At 40.5% G+C, this 15,469-nt stretch overlaps 1 protein-coding gene across 1 annotated transcript in view; it reads left to right on the top strand.

Moving 5' to 3' along the window:
• Positions 1 to 15,469, top strand: part of DNAH11 (dynein axonemal heavy chain 11) — a 261,889-nt gene that overhangs the window by 86,163 nt on the left and 160,257 nt on the right. Inside the window, 6 exon segments of the mRNA XM_067562084.1 lie at positions 561 to 653; positions 817 to 1,011; positions 10,274 to 10,351; positions 11,254 to 11,386; positions 12,031 to 12,158; positions 13,208 to 13,356. Of these exon segments, the coding sequence (XP_067418185.1) occupies positions 561 to 653; positions 817 to 1,011; positions 10,274 to 10,351; positions 11,254 to 11,386; positions 12,031 to 12,158; positions 13,208 to 13,356 (776 nt within the window).

Genomic DNA, 15,469 nt, shown 5'->3' with positions numbered 1-15,469 from the left:
ATTCTGATTTCTTTGAAATCTTTTATATATACTTGGTATGTAGTAAAAGGGAGATATTATTTGATCACAATGCTTACTACTAGTACTTGAGTATCTCACAGAGCTCTTGTGAGATTAGGTTATTGTTTAACTGTTTTCAAAAGGTACAAAGTTTTTAAAGGGATTATTAGTATTGTTTTTTCCCCCTGTAATTTATTTTGGATGCTTAGTTCATTCTTTTAATATGTCGTCAGGTCATTTTTCTAACTGTGCTGCATTGAGTGCTCACAGATGAACAGCTGTTTGTTTTTGTCATTTCATAAAACCACTTAGATTCAACAGGCTGGATTCTGCTGTCAGATACATCAGTATAAATCAGCTCAATGTAAATCTTCCTAAATCAGTGATGTTACTCCATTTTTACAGTAGTCTGAAATATGATAATATGATGTAAATTCTAGTTCACTTCTCCATATATCTATATATCAAATTGTATATACTTCTAAGAGAGGTTTTCTCCTTAAATATTTAAATTTAACTTTTATTTCATAAGGTTTCATTAATAGTCAATATTTTTATAGGACCATTATGATTGGGGACTTCGTGCTGTTAAGTCAATCTTAGTGGTTGCTGGCTCACTGAAGCGAGGAGACAAGAACAGACCTGAAGATGAGGTAGGTATCTCCTGTACATATTTAAGTTTAACAATCATAAGAACTACTGATACTCGTGTTTTATCTCTGAGTTGTTATGAATAAAGACAGAATCCTGAAGAGAGGGAGATGGGTGTAAAGCCCTTGCTGATACGATACTATGTGATCTACCATCCTTTTCCAGGTACTTATGCGAACCTTAAGAGACTTCAACTTGCCTAAAATAGTGACAGATGATATCCCAATTTTCATGGGCCTGATCAGTGACCTGTTTCCAGCTCTGGATGTTCCAAGGAGGAGGGACCTGCAATTTGAACAGATGGTTAAACAATCTACCCTAGAGCTTCACTTGCAGCCTGAGGAGAGCTTTATTCTCAAAGTAAAAGAATCCATTGCTTTTAATTACACCCCTTAAGAGTTTCAATCAACATAATCACAGTCAAGTTGTATTAGACAGGAAGGTTAACTTGCAGCACTTTGCAGTGTTTCTCATGTGTCCTGAAAGTCTAGGTATTTCAAAGGCACCATGTCATGACAACATGCTGCAGTTTAATACAAGTAGATTCATGTTTGTAAATATATAGTATATACTGCCCATATGGAGAGAGGGAAATAGCTCTTGTTCAAATACCCTTTTGTTGTTGAAGAGTTCTCTTAACATACCGTTAGGTTCACAGTGCGAACACTTTAACACTAGCAAATACTAATTATTATTATTACCAGGATTATTTATAGAGAATAGTGTATCTATTTTAGACAAGACTCAATGAGTGACAGATCTACACAGTGCAGTGACAATAGTGGGAAGGGACAACAAGGGTTACAGAAGTGAGATCATGTAGTTCTTTGAATGGCTCTGCATATTCCCACTCATGAGTATTGTGCTGCCTAATGGTAGAACTTTCTCCTAGTAGTGTCCCTTGAGGGGGCTCTCTCACCACGCCCCCATCTCTCTCCTCAGCACCTCCAAACATTCTGAGAGTGAAGCTGTATTGGGGTGCAGTGCCTTCTACCACCTCAGCTGCTTCCAGCTGCGTGCCTGGATAGACGTGAATCACTCCAATCTGTGGAGATCCAGAGTTCTTTCACCTTCAGTGTTCATTAGTGTTTTTTGTTGTTCAAGTATAGAAGTAGTTAGTTAGTTGTTAGTGTTTCAGTTCTGGGTGATGGCAGAACCAAAGAGGAGGAAGAAGCTGGGATGCTTCGTGCCCTTCTGCCTTACCAGTGTCAGGCGTCAGGCATCTCAAGGGTTTGGGAAAGCATCACTCTCCATCTGGGTGTTTTGTCTGCTTGGAGACAGGCTAGCCCATTTATCAATGCCTGGAGATTTATTAACTCAGACAAATGGGTTTAAGACTACCTCTTTTCCACTTCCCCATACCCTTCCCTTTTCAGGATGCCTTTTTGTGAGGATATTCTACTTTCAGAGGTAGAAAAATTACTTCTGATAGCAGCTGTCGAGGAGGTTCCTGAATACTTGGAGTTGAGTTTTATTCCAGGTACTTTCTGGTGCAGAAAAAGGATGGGGAAATTTCATTCAATTTTAGACTTAGGGAATCTGAATAAATACATACGGACGTTTAAATTCCATGTGTTAACTTTTGGCCTCCGCAATCCCTTCACTTTTGGTCATGGATTCATTTGTGACTCTCGATTTAAAGGACATGTATTTTCGTATATTGATTCATCACACTTAGTGTAAGTACCTTTGTTTCATGGTGCCAGGACACTATGACAAAGTGATGCCATTTGGCTGCTTCCCAGCAGCCTGAGTTTTTACAAAGTGCCTCTGTGTGGTAATGGCTCAACTGAGCAAGCAGGGTATTTTTGTTTAGCCAGGCTTGGTTCATTGGCTGCTGAAGGCTGCTGTGTGCGAGCATCTGCTAAACCATATTGCTTTTACAATCACCCTTTTCTCAGACGTGGCTGGTCTTCTTAATGTTAAAAAGTCAAATGTCTCTTCAACTCAGAGAATTTTAATCATAGGCTCCATATTGGACTCTGTGGAAGGAAGAGTCTGTCCGTTAGGACAGAATTCTTAAAATATTACAATATGTTTTAAGCATTGAAAAACATCATATTCAGAAAGAAATGTTCTTTCTGGGTCTTATGGCAGCCATTACTTATGTGACTCTGTTCTCTCATCCAAGAATGAGGCCTATGTACCACTGGATGTCTTGAGTATACAGCCCAAGTTGGGACAATCTTCAAATGTTTGTCAGCATGCCTTGAAGCATTTTAGACTCACTGGCATAGTGGTCAGTCAGAGCAAATGTTCTCAGAAGTGTTCAATTCAATCTCCCGCCACCATCTCTGGTGGTTACTTCAGATGCTTAAAACAATGGTTGGGCCAGGGTGCATCTGAATCTGTCCTGGAATTCTCAGGACAGAGCCTTACATATCAACATGTTGGAGCTGAGAACCATTCATCTGGCCCTCAGATCATTCCTTCCTCACTTACATGGGAGTATTGTGCAAGTGGCAACAGACAATACATCTGCTATGTACTCCTAGGATGCTGGCTAAAGGGGAAGGTGACTGTCTACACTAATACAGTCACCACTTTTACAAAATTGTAATAAATCTGGTACAAAGTATAACTTGTGAGGTATCACTGGAAAAGTTGTAATCTGCTGAGTGTTATTATCTGGTTATAATGTGTATATAGACGTGTGTGGAATTATGAGATTTTTCTGTATGTTTGTAACTTAAAAATGTTGTGAGTTTGAGAAACGCCCACAGATTAACTCTTAGAATCATAGAATATTAGAGTTGGAAGGGACCTTAGAAGGTCATCTAGTCCAACCCCCTGCTCAAAGATGGACCAACCCCAACTAAATTATCCCAGCCAGGGCTTTGTTAAGCTGCACCTTTGTTAAGCCGCATCTCAAAGGATGGAGATTTCAGCACTTCACCACCCTCCTAGTGAAAACTTTTTTCCTAATATCCAACCTAGACCTCCCCCACTGCAACTTGAGACCATTGCTCCTAGTTCCATCATCTACTACCACTGAGAACAGCCTAGTTCCATCCTGGAACCCCCTTTCAGGTAGTTAAAGGCTGCTATCAAATCCTCCCTCATTCTTCTCTTCTGCAGACTAAACAAGCCTACTTCCCTCAGCCTCTCCTCATAAGTCCTGTGCTTCAGCCCCCTAATCATTTTTGTTGCCTTTCTCTGGACTCTCTCCAATTTGTCCACATCCTTTCTGTAGTGGGGGACCAAAAACTTGACACAGTACTCCAAATGTGGCCTCACCAATGCTGAATAGAGGGGAATGATCACTTCTTCTTCGAATGATGTCCCTGTTGGTGCTCCACTTTAGGTGTCAACGTGTCCCACACCCTAGATCAGAGATCTTCTCAGCAGTATTCGCACAGGTCATGCATGCGCAGCTCCCATCTCGCGGTGCTGTTAGCGCATCTTCTAGAGTGTGTGCGACCCGACCCCCTGAATTACTTCTCAACCTTTCACGGTCTGAGATGGAGCGTTACTAGCAGTTAAACTTTATTCGTTGTTAGCGGTTTTGGAGTTAATTATTAACTTAGTTTAGTCATAGTTAAGTCTCCTTTAGTCAGATAGTTACTTACTTGTTTAAAAAAAAATAAAATTTATTATGTTTTTCTCCAAATAGCAGAGCTCATAGGAATAAGACATGCCAGGCTCCCCTGGTTTTAAGAGATGTACCTCTTGTAGAGAGGCTATGCCAGTGTTGGACAGACACTCACTCTGTGTACGGTGCTTGGGTGAAACCCGTGTACCACAAAAGTGTACACACTGTAAAAATCTGAAAAGAAGGCCAGAGGGGACAGGGATCTGAGGTTGAAGCTAATGCTAATGGAAAAATCCCTCAGACCCTCATCTGACCCCGGTCTGGACAAGCCTGACTCAGAATGCCCACCAAAGAAAAAGAGTTTCATCTCCTACTTTGGTACTGTGAAAAAAGAAAGCGTTTGCCTAAGAGGCTGTCCCCCAAATGTAGTACCAAAGAGGCAAAAGGATCCTTAGGTACAATATGGTCTGTGCCACTTAAAGATCTAAAACATCCTGGTGAGGAGTCGAGTGACTTACAAAAACTGTCCTCCTCCAGCACAGCTCCCACACAAAAATACGGTGCATAAACTGCCTGACCAATGGTCACCGGTAACTGCGGTGCACCGCCAGGCTCAGCAGTGCCCAAGAAAAGTACGGTGCTGAGAGAAACCATGACACCCACACCAGCACTGAGTCTGATCACGGCACCGACAATAGAAAATATGCTGGCCGCAGTACCAATGACTGAGAAGGTACCAACAGCGGCACCGACACCTAGTGATGCACCACTTGCGGCACCAACTTCTGATACAGTACCAATCTTGGTACCGACCACCGTCACGGAACCAATAGGAACCACGACACCAACCTCAGCACTGTCCGGCAAAAGAAAGTGCAAACAACATCATATACAACCTGTCCAGACTTCATCTCCAAAATCGGAAGGGACCGCTGAGTCTCCAGTACACTTTGCACATGATGAGATGTTTTCACCGGCATGTTCCCTCAGTGGTGATGATAGTGATGCAGAGGAAGCACAATTCTCATTTGAGCACTCGTCTCCCACCAGAGCTTCACTAGAACCCAGTGAATATGCCTATCATAGAGGACACAAACTATATCCTTGTTATGGCCCACCATGGTTTGCTTCTGCTATGTCATACCACATGCAATGGCATAACTGGGATGCTTAGTCCTCACACTCTAGAGCATATAAGAGACCTATCAGCTCCCATATGAGTACAACAAAATCTGTGAGACCATCAACTTCAAATACAGTGACTGAAGTGGGGAAGGAACCTCAGACAGAGAATTCCACTGTGGATCAGGATACTTCTCCTTCCACAAACGAATCATTGTCTTCACCAGATGAAGCTATGATTTCCCCCTCTACCTACCATTGTAGATGAACCTAAACAGTTCAATGATCTCTTCAAGAGGGTAGCTCAAGATTTAGAGATCCCTCTAGTGGAAGTGACAGAATGACACCACAAGTTGCTGAAAATATTGCATACAGCAACATCGTCAAAAATCACATTCCCGATGGACAAGGCTTTAATAGAACCTGACAATAACATATGGCTGACACCAGCAACCATTCCTCCTGCCAACAAGAGGAATGATAGAAAATATTATATTCCAGCCAAGAGGATGGAATTCTTATTTACCTATCTCCAAACTAGTTGTAGACACTGACAACCAAAGAGGGAAGCAGACAAATTATAAAACCAGACCACACAACAAGGATTGGAAACGACTTGATTTATTAGGCAGAAAAGTCTATTCATCCTCCATTTTATTAATGAGGGTCTCTAACTATGTAGCACTACTGTCTAATTATGATCATAACATCTACGAAAAATTGTCACAATTTATCAATGACATTTCAGAGACTGAGAGATCAATACAGGAAGTTGATTAATGAAAGACAACTTGCAGCCAGAACATCCCTGCAGGCTGCTTTGGATGTGGCTGATACTGTGGCTAGGACAATGGCCACAGCCATTGTCATGCATAGGGCTGCCTGGCTTCACTCCGCAGGCCTTCTGAGGAACTGCAGACAAAAAATAGAAGACCTCCTCATTGACAAGACACAACCTTTTGCTGAGAAGGCAGAGTCCTGCATTCAATGAAGGATTCCAGGGTAACCCTGAGGATGCTAGGCATATATACACCTAGAACAAGAAGGAAACAGCACAGGTTTCAACCCTATGCTTGCAGATATCCCTTTCAACCGCAGTATATACAGTACGAACCCCAAAGGGGAAGACAAGATTTGTCTAGGTCACTCTGTATATTTTTCCTACCATCCAGCATATCTGCCACTCCCCCTAGCTTAGTGTCCTCTGCAAACTTGCTGAGGGTGCAATCCACCCCATCCTCCAGGTCATCGGTGAAGATGTTGAACAAAAACTGGCCCCAGCACTGACCCCTGTGGCACTCCGCTTCTTACTGGCTTCCAGCTAGACATTGAGCAGTTGATCACTACCTGTTGAGCCCAATGATCTAGCCAGCTTTTGTGGGAGACAGTATCAAAAGCTTTGCCAGAGTCAAGATATATCACATTCATTGCTTTCCCCACATCTCTTCATAGAAGGCAATCAGGTTGGGTAGGCGTGACTTGCCCTTGATGAATCCATGCTGACTGTTCCTGATCACCTTCCTCTCTTCCAAGTGCCTCAAAATGGATTCCTTGAGGACTTGCTCCATGATTTTTCCAGGAACTGAGGTGAATAACAAAGGAACTTAAACAAGATCCCCTGCATGTCATCCATGAAGACACCTCACATGGCATGTACACAGAAGGTACAAGCAAAAATGTGTAATTCATATGAAGAACTGATGGCAGAGCATGTACGCCATGAACTGCCTGACCGTATGACACTGCAAGGATTTTTTTCAGCAAAAATGTATGTAGTTACCTTTTATAAAGATATAAAGAGGGAGAACAAAGACCCCTTGCCACCTCTTTCCAACCCTATCTCTGGACTAGTGAATTCTGACAGGAAATTTTAAACAAAAGGACTGAGGTCCCCAAAAAGTTTGGGCAATCCACAGAGACTTATAGAAAATTAGTAGGTTTAACATGTTTTGGAATACATACTTTGATTCAATTCTAATATATTTTATTTGCTTTAACCTTTTAGTAACTCTCACTTCTTTTCCTTAGTTTACTAAAGTATTAGCTACAGAGTTGTCTGGTGCAAACTCCTGAACATCCATTGACCTGGGTAACTGATTGACCCCCAGGGTCTGGAAGAACTTAATGTATGGTGATTTTTGTTTTAATAACTTGTCATCACAAAAGTCCAGTTTGTCTGGGTGGTAATATAGGCTAGGGTGTCTAATGGGACTGTCGATGGTTCTGTGTTAAACTAGGTATAGTGATCCAGGAGCACACATTTGTTGCTGGTTTGGTTAAATCTATTTATAGAATATACCACCAGTGTTGGAGGAGTCTGTCTAGGTTTTTGACAGTCTGACCTGAGAATTGGCCCTCTTATCTGTGATCCATATCAGGCACAGCAACAACTTTGTCAACAAATAGGGGGCTGCTTATTTGCTCTACTTTGTTCAGAGGCAATCAAGTTATGGGATTTGTTCATTCTTCACGTTTATCTGGTGGCCCTGCAATTAAGTAGGAGAACTACGTAGTTGCAGATTGTCTCCACAGAGACAGTTCTTAGATTCAATAGGGGTCCATGAAGGATCAATTTGTTCAGACAACATTTTCCAGGTGGGGTCAACTAGAAGTGGAGCTGTTCGCAATGAGGTTCAACAAAAGTGTTGCTTCTTCTGTTCTGGAGTGGGCAGGCTCTGTCAATTCCTATCTGATGCTTTTCTTCTGCAGTGGGGAGAGGGCCTGCTGTATGCTTTTCCCCCTTTCCACTGATCCAGAAGGTTGCAAGGAAGATACATTAGGATAGGACAAGGATGATTCTCATTGCCCTGGCTTGGTCACATCAGCAGTGCTTTACTGATCTTCCTCAGCAGTGGTTTACTGATCTTCCTCAGCTGTCTGGAAGAGCCTTCATGCATCTTCCTCTGTCTCCAGATTTGCTGCCTCAGCAAGAGGGCAGGATCTTTCATTCACACCTGCAGTCCCTTCACCTGACAGTGTGAGCAATTGGATTTCAACTTTGTCTACTTTTGAACAGTTATGTTCCTCGTCTGTGCAGAACGTACTACTGAACTCTAGAAAGCATGTCTACCAGAAAGTGATAACACTTGAAAAGGACGAGATGTGGGGCTTGGATGAGGGGAAAAGATGATTCTCCTGCCTCACTTCTATACCTTGTGTTTTAGAATATTTAATGCACTTCAAATCTGAAGGGTTGTCTAACTCATCTTTGAAAGTTCATTTGGCAGCTGTCTCTGCTTATCATTTTTTTTTTTTTTTTTTTTGGTGGTTGAGGGTTGTTTGTGCACAATGCAGTGAAGAAGTTTTTGAAGGGTTTAATCTAATGTGTATCTCCCTATGAGAAATCTTTTCTCTTATTGGGATCTCAGTTTGGTCTTAGCTACACTTATGAAGTCCCCTTCTGAACCCTTGGCTGAGTGTTCATTATAATGCCATCTTAAGAGAGAAATAATATTATTTCCACAACATCAGACAAAAGGGTGACTGAATTGAATGCCTTGAGGGCTGATCCACCTGTTTTACTTCTTTTCTTAAATATAAGGTGGTTCTTAGGCCTAATTCCAGATTTATGTCAAAAGTGATGTCTGATTTTCACATCAATCAGACAATTAATTTGCTGATGTTTTTCCCAAAGCCTCATACAAATAAGGTGGAATCATACTTTGGATGCAAGAGAAGCTCTTGCATATTATTTAGACAGAAATAAAAGTTTTGAAAAACATCTGGATTATTTATACTTTATGGTAAGAACCACAGGGGTTATACTGTATCTTCCAAGACTGTTTCTAGATGGATTCAACAATGTATGAATGGTACACAGTAGCAGAAATTCCTTTACCTGCGATGGTGTGATTGCATTCCACTACAGCTGTGGAAGCTTCTTTTGCTTGCTTTGAGCAAGTCTTTGTTGCTGAAATCTGCAGGACTGTGATCTGGAGTTCTCTACATGTTTTTACTAAGCATTATGTTCTCGACTTTGGCCTCTTGGACTGAGGCTAGATTTGGTAGAGCAGTGCTTCAATTTGATGAGGATTCTTTTCCCACCTCTGGGTTATTTTCAGCACTGCTTATCAATATATCCCATAAGTAAGAATATGCAGAGCCATTTGAAGAAGAAATGACCATTATTTGTAACCGGAGTTATTCTAGATGGCTGTGCATATTCACACTTCCCACCCACCTTCGTCTCTTTTTTCAGAGGAGAAGGTTCTATCATTAAGAACCACTAAGCATCACAGTATCCATAAGTGTGAATATGCAGAGCCATCTCCAGGAACTCTGTTAAAGGTAAGCAACCTTCATTTACTTAGGTTCATAATGTACCTGTTATATGATTACATAAACTTAGTATATGCCTTGTGGGGTTTTTGTATACTACACATATGTAGGTATGTACTATCTACGTATATATTTAGAAACTGTTTCTTTGCAAAGCCTGACAAATTACCAAGAGACTGAGCAGAGATTCTAGTCTGGGCAAGAGGGAATATAAAGTCAGAGCAAATTCCATCACCTCCCAGCTGGTGGCCAGAGGCAGAGCTCCTAATCAAGACAAAGCTTTCAGCTGTGCAGTTAAAATGGTAGTTGCTGGAGATGCCAGGCTCTGAGTGTGGACAGGAACCTGATGGTGCCTTTTACTGATCAAGAGCTCGACCTGGCTAAATGTGAGCTGCAGCCTACCCAGACTCCTGGTCTAGATAACATCCACAATAAGTTCATCTCTCACTTTGGGCCGATCAGCAAAGCTGGATACTTCAATTTCTGAATTGCTTTACCTAGGATTGCAGCATGCCAAAAGTCCGGTGTAGACCAAAGTTCACATTTTTAAGTTAGCTGGGAAGGCAGCAGTTCATTTTCCTGACTCAGAGAAAAGGTGGAAGGGAAATGATGTGTGGAAATTAGTTTCTTGGTGATAATGGGAGGACAGGAAAACAAAACCATTAGCTATGTACTAATTTTGTTTGGCAGGTTGTTCAGTTGGAAGAGCTTCTGGCAGTACGTCACTCCGTCTTTGTGGTGGGAAATGCAGGCACAGGAAAGAGCAAGGTACAGTAGACGGCACATTTTCTGTCTTTCTTTATAAAGAATTTTTCATTAATTCGCAGAGAAAAATATTCTCTTCCCTTCAGGCTGCAATATGATACCATATTGCTCAGGCATTCCCATCAGCAACAGTATGAAGTGCAATCACAAACCCCAAAGTTAAACTGTGGTTTTGTCTCCTGCATATTACTTGCATGACTTAAAATGAAAATAGTCATGGCAATGAATAATGGAAACTATGTTTGACAGATAGGTATGAATGTTTATTTTGGGATGTCAGGCTGGAGGGTTAGTTAGATTACTAGATAGAGAGATTGGGATCTACATTTCTTTATTCACAAAGTAGTAGCTGAATATTTTTGAAAGGTGATACTCTTACATCTCAGCTTCCAGATTTTGACAGTCATTCTATAATGCTATGTTTTTTCAATATTATGGTCCTTCATACATTAAGAAAAACTAGATGCACTGGTCATCATTATATATTATCCCCATTTTACCCAAGGGAATCTGAGGCCCTGAGATTTTAAATGACTTGCCTGAAGTCACGCAGGGAGTGTCTGGTGGAGCTGGGAAGTGAACCCAGATTTCTTGAGTTCTAGTTCAGTGGCTTGACTAAAAGTCATCCTCATCCAAGCTTCTCCAATTGGACCAACTTCCTGTGGCTTACCAGAGTGAAGCCTTAGCAGGGTTGTCAGACTAGGATTCCCACTGACCACTTTTATCTGCTCTGTGGGAAGCTGGTGGTAAAGTAGGGTGGAGAGGAGGAAGTTCAGGGAAGCAAAGACAGCTGGGGATGGGAGTTGACAAATCTGTCATTAACAAACAATGAAGAAACTATCTGTTTCCATTTGAGATTCAGTCACTAAGTCACATGCTTTGATCTTTTCCCTCCTGCTCTTCAGGTTCTAAGAACTCTGAACCGAACGTATGTGAACATGAAACAAAAGCTTGTATGGAATGACCTAAACCCAAAATCTGTGACTACTGATGAGCTGTTTGGTTTTATACATCATGCAACCCGGGAATGGAAAGATGGCTAGTAGCAGATAATGTTACTTTCTACATTAAGATCTATATAGTCCTCCACCAGGAAAAAAAACAAAACACAAAAATGGAGAGCACCTACAGACCAAGGAGCCCAGAGCAATGAGGGTTTACTATATATTTCCATGCATTGAGATTCGGGGTCAGGGCAGGGGTGGGCTTGGAACAAGTGGTGAGTGATTGATCCTTTGTTATGTGGATCCTCTGGCCAGTTCCAGCTGCAGAACAGGGGTGCCGAAGTAGAGGAGAGAGAGTGATCCTGTGAGCTGATACTGTGGTTCACAGCTTTCTCCCTAGCTCCCATGGAACCTCCTGAACCTAGGCCATGTAATTGGGATTGATGCAGTGGAAAGAGTATCCCTCTCAAACACTACTATCATGCAGTCAAACCAGAAATCAATCATTATTACATTATTTAGATCAAATGAATTTGCTGTATCACCTGCTCCCTGAATGTATTTCCTCTTTAATTTGAATAGCCCTTTAATAAGCAAGCAGAAGGAAACCCATTTTTACATTGTTACAAAACTTTTTGTGTTTTTGATGATGCAGTAATATTTCAGGAGCCTTATTTGTCCCAAATGGTTGTACTGAAGCACCATATTGATTGGATTTTAATTAAACATAATTTGCAGGTCTCTTTTCATCTCTTCTGAGAGAGCAGGCTAATATTACCCAGGATGGGCCAAAATGGATCGTCCTAGATGGAGATATAGATCCTATGTGGATTGAGTCACTGAATACTGTCATGGATGATAACAAGGTCAGTAACAGGAAAACCTATCCAGTGGCTTTCCCTTTATCAAAATTTTCACATTTTCTGTGGATTTTTATATTTTTCCATTACAAGGTTGTGGTCATTCCAGGATTTTAACCCTTCCCTTTTTACCTTCACTATTGCTAATGAGTGCAATACCAGTTGGTAACAACCTTATCTCTTTCATACATGATCCGACACAATGGTGATATTTAATGTCATTCTGCCTGCACTGTGAGAGGATGTGCATCTCCCAGGGAATATGTATATGTAATGGGGGGTTACAAATGTACTTTGAGATCTATGACTCAACGTCAGACAAAATATAATAATTATTAACATAAATCATTGGCATTTGCAGAGTGCCTTTCCTTCAAAAATCTAAAGCAATTTACAAATATTCATGAATTAAGCCTTACAACATTGCTATGAAGTTGGTAAGTATTATTACACCTGATGCACAAAGATTGTAAGTGACTTGCATAATCAAGTTAGCAAGAGAGCCAGGAATAGGATAGAAACCTCTGACTTCCAGTTCCGTACTCTAATCACGTGATTACTGCAATGCAAGAAAAACAACAGTGTTGGCTACAAGAAATGCTACATTGTAATTAAATACATTCTTAACTTAATTTTATAAACATTATTGTAGTTCATACCTGATCTTTAACCACTCTTCTTTTTTTTAAGATTGACGTGTGAAAATTATCTTGAAGTGTACCTTGAATATACACCCCACTAAAAATAAACCTATATGGATTCTGCTGCCTATAAAAATTAACTGTAATGACAAGCGTATGGCACATCATAAAGAACCGCCTCTAATTTGTGCTCTAATGTGTTTTTAAAACAAAAATCATGGCCTTAAATTTCAAATGTGGAATCCTATCATGTCAAGATACATTCTGAAGGGTGTGCATGTATGCGAATATATCCTATAAATAAAGCTTAAATCTACATAGGTCTATACTATGCTCAGGCCTATTCATGATATATACTTGTTAGAATGCATGTCTTAAGTTGCTTTTGTTCAATGCTTTACTGGTGATGTTTAGGTCCTGACCCTTGCCAGCAATGAACGCATCCCTCTGACTCCATCAATGAGGCTGCTGTTTGAGATACACCATTTAAAAACAGCTACCCCCGCTACAGTGTCTAGAGCAGGTATTCTTTATGTAAACCCCCAGGACGTTGGTTGGAATCCGTGAGTATTTTATCTTTTAAAGATACCTTCAAAACAATGCTAAAACAATATTATCAGTTAGTTTAATAAGAATATAATCTATTAATTTACGTGATTATGTACGCACCTGCATGATCAGTTAAAAATTGTCAGCATTGGGATTATCCTTTACATCCCTGGTTTATTTGTCCTTCTCAATCTGGGCTGTTCTGTATCTTATTCTCAGCTATTTACAGCTGAAGCTTGGTAGCTGCAAGAGGTAGGTCTCAAGCTGTGAAGTGACTAGACATACTAGAGGCATCTGCCAGCCTTTTGTAATTCTGCTCTTGTTTTGCTCCACTGATACTGGTTACGGAAAGTATGGTTGGAAAAGTGCCAGATCAACTTCCTATTTGTCTTCTGAATCACATTTTCCCCTTCTTTGACTTATTTTAGCGTCATAATTCTATGTAAATTGGTTACAAAAACTGTGTGCATGCAGTCAAAATTTGAAATTTCAATGATAAAAATGTTGATGAACTTGAAAATTTCTGCTATAAATTTTCTATAAATTTTGATGAAATTTGGGAACTTTTTACTGTCTCTAATTAGTATTACAGTAGCGCCTAGCAACCACATCTCATTGTGCTAGGTGCTGTACAAACATATATTAGAAGAGAGATAGTGAACGTGAGAATTTAATGTAAATAGTGGTAGGGTGGTCTAGATATGCAAGATGCCCACCAAGAAGAATGATTATTGGAGGGCTCACATTAGTATATGGATGCAGTACTAGACTAATAATCTTACCATAACAATTGAGAAGTATTTGAGATGGGATTGGGAGGGGTGACCCTGAATAGTCAGGTATCAGAGTGGCCAATCTAACATAATATAGCTGTGGATGCTCAAACCAGTTTAGAGAACATTTGGTTAATATTCCTGAACATGCGCCCCTCGATGTGAGTTTAGAAGCATTAACAGTGGATATATCAGATCTTTCCCCAAACTTTTATCGGTAGCTCCAGACATGTGGTTAGTCCAACCTCAGTTGCATGTCATGATTATCATCATGGTAAGGAAGCTCAGGTATCAGTTGTGGTAGGAGCTAGAGGATGAGTAAGTTTCTCTGTATGCTACCTATAGACATATTATGCTTTTCCAGTTGGGTCTTACGTTATGAACAATAATGAAAATAACTAGTAAATTAAATGTATCTTGGACAAAACTTAATCATGTATAAAATTTGGATATTTGTATTTGCAAATGGCCTTTTCCATAAAATATAAGGCCATGTCCTAGCCCTTGCTCCGGCAACTTTGTGCTGTTCCAGCAGCATGACACCAACCCGAAAGCTGGCTGGGACTGGCATAGTTATGTCGCCCTCTTTCCTGCCTTCCCTAGAGTAGAGGATGTGATCAAGGAAAAAGGTCATAGTTGGGTGCCATTCTGCTCAGCTGCCATCACAGCCCTTTGGGATGCAATGGTTCTGATGAGTTCTGCTCAAGCAAGTACAGGTGCAATGGATCTGGAATAGTGAAGTGGCAAAGTCAGTAGATGATATGAAATTATTCAAAATCGTTAAGTCCAAAGCAGAGTGCAAGGTGTTACAGAGGGATCTCACAAAACTGGATGATTTAGCAACTAAACTGCCGATGAAATTCAATGTTGATAAGTGCAAAGTAATGCACACTGGAAAAAATATTTCCAACTGTACATATACAATGAAGGGTTCCAAATTAGCTATTACTATCCAAAAAAGAGATCTTGGAGTCACCATGGATAGTTCTTTGAAAACTTTATCTCAGTGTACAGCAGGGGTAAAACATGGCTAACAGTATGTTAGGAACTATTACGGAAGGTAAAAAATAAAATAGAAAATATCATAGAGCCACTATATATATCCATGGTGTGCCTACACCTTGAATACTGTGTCCAGTTCTGATTGCCCCATCTCGAAAAAGATACAGTGGAACTGGAAAAGGTTCAGAGAAGGGCCTTTATGATGAGTAGGGATATGAAATAGTTTCCGTACTAGGAGACACAGAAAAAATTGAGGTTATTTGGCTCAAAAGAAACAACTAAGGGAGATATGATAGAGATCTATGAATGGTGTGGAAAGAGTGAATAGAGAAGTGTTATTTATCCTTTCACA

This window comes from Emydura macquarii, unplaced genomic scaffold, assembly GCF_026122565.2.
Source record: "Emydura macquarii macquarii isolate MOO-44397 ecotype Brisbane River unplaced genomic scaffold, CSIRO-AGI_Emac_v2 contig_2422, whole genome shotgun sequence".
Classification (NCBI taxonomy): domain Eukaryota; kingdom Metazoa; phylum Chordata; order Testudines; family Chelidae; genus Emydura; species Emydura macquarii.
Note: the sequence above shows the minus strand (reverse complement) of the source record. Positions and strands in the feature narration are given on the sequence as shown.